Raw genomic sequence first — 5,107 nt, 5'->3', positions numbered from 1 at the left:
AAAAAAAAAAAAAAGAAGGATTTTTATTAGGACTGTCAAAATAAAATGGATTCTCCTTTTTTTTGGAGACAGAGTCTCCCTCTGTTGCCCAGGCTGTAGTGCAGTGGCATGAGCTTGACTCACTGCGACCTCTGCCTCCCGGGTTCAAGCAATGCTCCTGTCTCAGCCTCCTGAGTAGCTGAGACTACAGGCGTGTGCCACCATGCCTGGCTTATTTTTGTATTTTTTAGTAGAGATAGGGTTTCACCATGTTGATCAGGCTGGTCTCGAACTCCTGAACTCAAGTGATCCACCCACCTTGGCCTCCCAAAGGGCTGAGATTACAGATGTGAGCCACCACCACACCCGGCCTGGATTCTCCTTCTTCAAAGTGGCCCACTTCTCTAGGTTTCTCCTGCTACAGAGCAGAGAGAGGTTGGAGCCCTATGCCACCTCCCTCCTCTTGCTCCCACAAAGTATGTTGACAGAATAAACCAGCGCCAGCCACTAAATGGACTGTTCATCAGATGAATGGGTTGTCTCTTTTGCAGGGTGCTGAGACCGTTCAAGGGCTCTTAGAGGTGGCCAAAGACTCAATCCCCCGAAGTCACTGGAAAAAGACCCCAGTGGTTCTAAAGGCAACGGCAGGACTACGCTTACTGCCAGAACACAAAGCCAAGGCTCTGCTCTTTGAGGTAAGTTTAAAACTGCATCTTGGATCATTCTGCCCTTTTCCCTATGTGAATACTTAATGAGGTTTTAGTCTTTTGGAATGTGACCACCACCTTCAATATTCCACCACTGCCAAAGCAGTATGATGACTCTGACCGCTTGTTATAGCTAGTTGTTTACATTTTTAACTATCACTCTTAAATGTATAGAGCTTTTCCTAAAAAGTTTAAAGTACTTTCTATCTAGGATATTCTTCATTTTATTTTATTTTTTTGAGGTGGAGTCTTGCTCTGTCACCCAGGCTGGAATGCAGTGGTACCATCTCAGCTCACTGCAAGTTCCGCCTCCCAGGTTCACGCCCTTCTCCTGCCTCAGCCTCCCGAGTAGCTGGGACTACACGCATCCGCCACCATGCCCGGCTAATTTTTTGTATTTTTAGTAGAGACGGGGTTTCACTGTGTTAGTCAGGATGGTCTCGATCTCCTGACCTCGTGATCCTCCCGCCTCGGCCTCCCACAGTGCTGGGATTACAGGCATGAACCACTGCACCTGGCCGGTATTCTTCATTCTTTTAGAATTTTAAAGCAGATTTCAGAAATTGTTTCTGATCAACTTTATTAAGATAAACTTACATACAATAAAATGTATCTATTTTAGGCTGGGCACGGTGGCTGACACCTGTAATCCCAGCACTTTGGGAGGCTGAGGCGGGCAGATTGCCTGAGGTCAGGAGTTTGAGACCAGCCTGGCTAACATGGTGAAACCTCATCTCTACTAAAAATACAAAAATTAGCCAGGCATTGTGGCACACACCTGTAGTCCCAGCTACTCAGGAGGCTGAGGCAGGAGAATCGCTTTAACCCAGGAAGCTGAGGTTCCGGTGAGCTGAGATCACACCATGCACTCCAGCCGGCACAACAGAGCAAGACTGCATCACAAAAAAAAAAAATTAGGTGTACAGTTAAATGAGTTTTGATAAGAAATAGAAATTTCCTCATGCTCTTTTATAATAAGTGAGTTTCCCTCACCCCTGAAACCAACCAATGACTAATTTGCTTTCTGTGACTATAAATAAGTTTTGCTTATTCTTTTCATATAAATGGAATTATAGGGTTTTTTGTTTTGTTTTGTTTTGTTTTGTTTTGTTTTGTTTTGTATATCTGGCTTTTTCCCTCTCAGCATGAAGTTTTTGAGAAGAGTTTGAATTTTGTTTTGGAAACCGAATCTCACTCTGTATCCCAAGCTTGAGTGCAGTGGCATGATCTTGGCTCACTGCAACCACCACCTCCCAGGTTCAAGCAATTCTCCTGCCTCAGCCTCCCAATTAACTGAGATTACAGGCGTGTGCCACCACACCCGGCTAATTTTTATAATTTTTTTTGTAGACATGGGGTTTCACCATGTTGCCCTGGCTTGGTTTCAAACTCCTGAGCTCAGGCAGTCCACCTGCCTTGGCCTGCCAAAGTGCTAGGATTATAGGAACAGGCATGAGCCACCATGCCTGGTGAAGTCATATATATATATTTTTTTGTTTGTTTGTTTCTTTGTTTCTGTTGCACAGGCTAGAGTGCAGTGGCACAATCTTGGCTCACTGCAACCTCCACCTCCCAGGTTCAAGCAATTCTTCTGTGTCAGCCTCCCAAGTAGCTGGGATTATAGGCATGCATCACCATGCCTGGCTAATTTTTGCACTTTTAGTGGAGACGGAGTTTCACCATGTTGGCCAGGCCGGTCTCAAACTCCACCTGCCCCAGCCTCCCAGAGTGCTGGAATTATAGGCGTGAGCCACTGCACCCGGCCCCAAGTCATATATTTCAACTCACTTCTTACTCAGATCAAAAATTTAAGTATAGAGAGTTTTGTTAAGCTCAATATTTTTATTCTTATTTATTTATTTGTTGAGAGACAGAGACTTGCTGTGTCACCCAGGCTGGATTGCAGTAGTGCAACCTCAGGTCACTACAACCTCTGCCTCCCAGGTTCAAGTGATTCTCCTGCCTCAGCTTCCCAAGTACTTGGGACTATAGGCGTGTGCCACCACTCCCAGCTAATTTTTGTATCTTTTAGCAGAGACGGGGTTTCGCTATATGTTGGTGAGGCTGGTCTCAAACTCCTGACCTAAGGTGATCTGCCCGCCTCAGCCTCCCAAAGTACTGGGATTACAGTCATGAGCCATCACGCCTGGCCAAACTCAATATTTTTAAATGTTATTGTACATATTCGTTATGCAATAAACATGTAAGTTAATAAGATTTAAATTTCATGTTGTGAAGAATATAAGCAGAATCTCATTATAACAAAAAATCAGGCTGGGTGCAGTGGCTTATGCCTGTAATTTCAACATTTTGGGAGGCCAGAGCAAGAGGATTGCTTGAGGCCAGGAGTTTGAGACCAGTCCAGGCAACAAAGCAAGACCCTTATTTCTATAAAAAAAAATTAAGGCCGGGTACGGTAGCTCACACCCAAAATCCCAGCTCTATGGGAGGCCAGAGCAGTCAGATCACCTGAGGTCAGGAGTTTGAGACCAGCCTGGCCAACATGGTGAAATCCTCTCTCTACTGAAAATACAAAAATTAGCTGGGCATGGTGGCACACACCTGTAGTCCCAGCTACTCAGGAGGCTAAGGCAGGAGAATTGCTTGAACTTGGGAGGCAGAGCTTGCAGTGAGCTGAGATCGCGCCACTGCACTCCTACCTGGGCAACAGAGTGAGACTCTGTTTCAAAAAAAAAAAAAAAAAAAGATTGAAGCTAAAAATCACAGTAGGCCAGGCATGGTGGCTCATGCCTGTAATCCCAACACTTTGGGAGGCCAAGGTGGGTGGATCACCTGAGGTCAGGAGTTCAAGACCAGCCTGGCCAACATGGTGAAACCCTGTCTCTAATAAAAATACAAAAATTAGCTGGACGTGGTGGCAGGCACCTATAATCCCAGCTACTGGGGAGGCTGAGGCAGGAGAATTACTTGAACCTGGGAGGCAGAGGTTGCAGTGAACCAAGATTGGGCCATTGCACTCCAGCCTGGGCAACAAGAGTGAAACTCCATCTCAAAAAAAAAAAAATCACGGCAAAAAAGGACTCCGTATTACAGGTGAACTAATTCAATCCCCTAAATCCATTTTCCTTTGACTGTCAGTACAGAGGACTTAAGTCCCTTATCCAAGGACAAGCAGCCTAGTATGTCTCTGTGAGAACCTGAATCCTGATTCCTGATTTATTCCTCATTTATTCAACATAAGAGTGCTTACTGGGCCAGGTGCAGTGGCTTTCGCCTGTAATCCCAGAACTTTGGGAGGCCTAGGTGGGCGGATCACAAGGTCAGGAGATGGAGATCATCCTGGCTAACGTGGTGAAACCCGGTCTCTACTAAAAATACAAAAACTTAGGTGTACGTGGTGGCAGGAGCCTGTAGTCCCAGCTACTCGGGAGGCTGAGGCAGGAGAATGGCATGAACCCGGGAGGCGGAGCTTGCAGTGAGCCAAGACTGGGCCACTGTACTCCAGCCTGGGTGACAGAGCGAGACTCTGTCTCAAAAAAAAAAAAAAAAAAGTGCTTACTATGTACTGGGCGCTGGTGAAGTTACTGGAATACATTCAGCAGGGAACCAAAAATATAAAAATGGTCTTTGCACTCCTGGAGCTTACATTCTACTTTCAGGAAGACAAAAAATAAACATCTGAACAAGTCAAAAGAAAGTTATATTAGGTGCTGTAGGTGCTATGGAGGGGAAAAAAAAAAGCAGGGAAAGGCAGGTAGGGAATCTGGTGATACGAGTGGGGGAAATGCTAATTTAAATAGGGCAGTCAGGGAAGATGTCTTTGATAAAATTCAGTTGATCAGAGATCTGAGGGGAATGAAGAAGCAAGTTATACAAGACATTTGTGGGAAGAATATTCCAGGCTAAAGAAACAGCAGGTGCAAAGGCCAGAGGCAGGTATGAGCTTGGTATGTTAGGAACAGCATCCAGGAGGTCAGCATAGCTGGAGAGGAAAGAGTAATATGAGAGGTAAGTAGGAGGTAACGTCAGAGAGGCGGGGCTAAGGGGTGCTTATCATGTAGGATCTCAAAGGCCAGTGTAATCACTTTGGCTTTTTTTTTTTTTTTTTTGAGAATGAGTTTCGCTCTTGTTGCCCAGGCTGGAGTGCAGTGGCGCTATCTCCACTCACTGCAACCTCCGCCTCCTGGGTTCAAGCGATTCTCCTACCTCAGCCTCCCAAGTAGCTAGGATTACAGTTGCCCACCACCGTGCTAATTTTTTTGTATTTTCAGTAGAGACCGGGTTTCACCATGTTGGCCAGGCTGGTCTTGAACTTCTGACCTCAGGTGATCCACCTGCCTTGGCCTCCAAAAATGCTGGGTTGAGAGGTGTGAGCCACCACGCCTGGCTGCCACTGGAAGGTTTTGAGCCAAGGAAAAACATGATTTGACATCTTTTTTTTTTTTTTTTTTTTTTTTTTT

The 5,107-nt window shown here is 45.6% G+C and overlaps 1 protein-coding gene across 4 annotated transcripts in view; it reads left to right on the top strand.

The window, feature by feature from the left end:
• ENTPD5 (ectonucleoside triphosphate diphosphohydrolase 5 (inactive)) overlaps positions 1 to 5,107 on the top strand; it is a 60,162-nt gene that overhangs the window by 36,575 nt on the left and 18,480 nt on the right. For all 4 annotated transcript variants that reach the window (XM_017880464.1, XM_017880463.1, XM_017880465.1 and 1 more), the window contains one exon: positions 531 to 674. In XM_017880464.1, the coding sequence (XP_017735953.1) occupies positions 531 to 674 (144 nt within the window). The remainder of the gene's footprint in view (positions 1 to 530; positions 675 to 5,107) is intronic.

The sequence above is a fragment of the Rhinopithecus bieti genome, unplaced genomic scaffold (assembly GCF_001698545.2).
Source record: "Rhinopithecus bieti isolate Rb0 unplaced genomic scaffold, ASM169854v2 scaffold_11380, whole genome shotgun sequence".
Taxonomy (NCBI): domain Eukaryota; kingdom Metazoa; phylum Chordata; class Mammalia; order Primates; family Cercopithecidae; genus Rhinopithecus; species Rhinopithecus bieti.
Note: the sequence above shows the minus strand (reverse complement) of the source record. Positions and strands in the feature narration are given on the sequence as shown.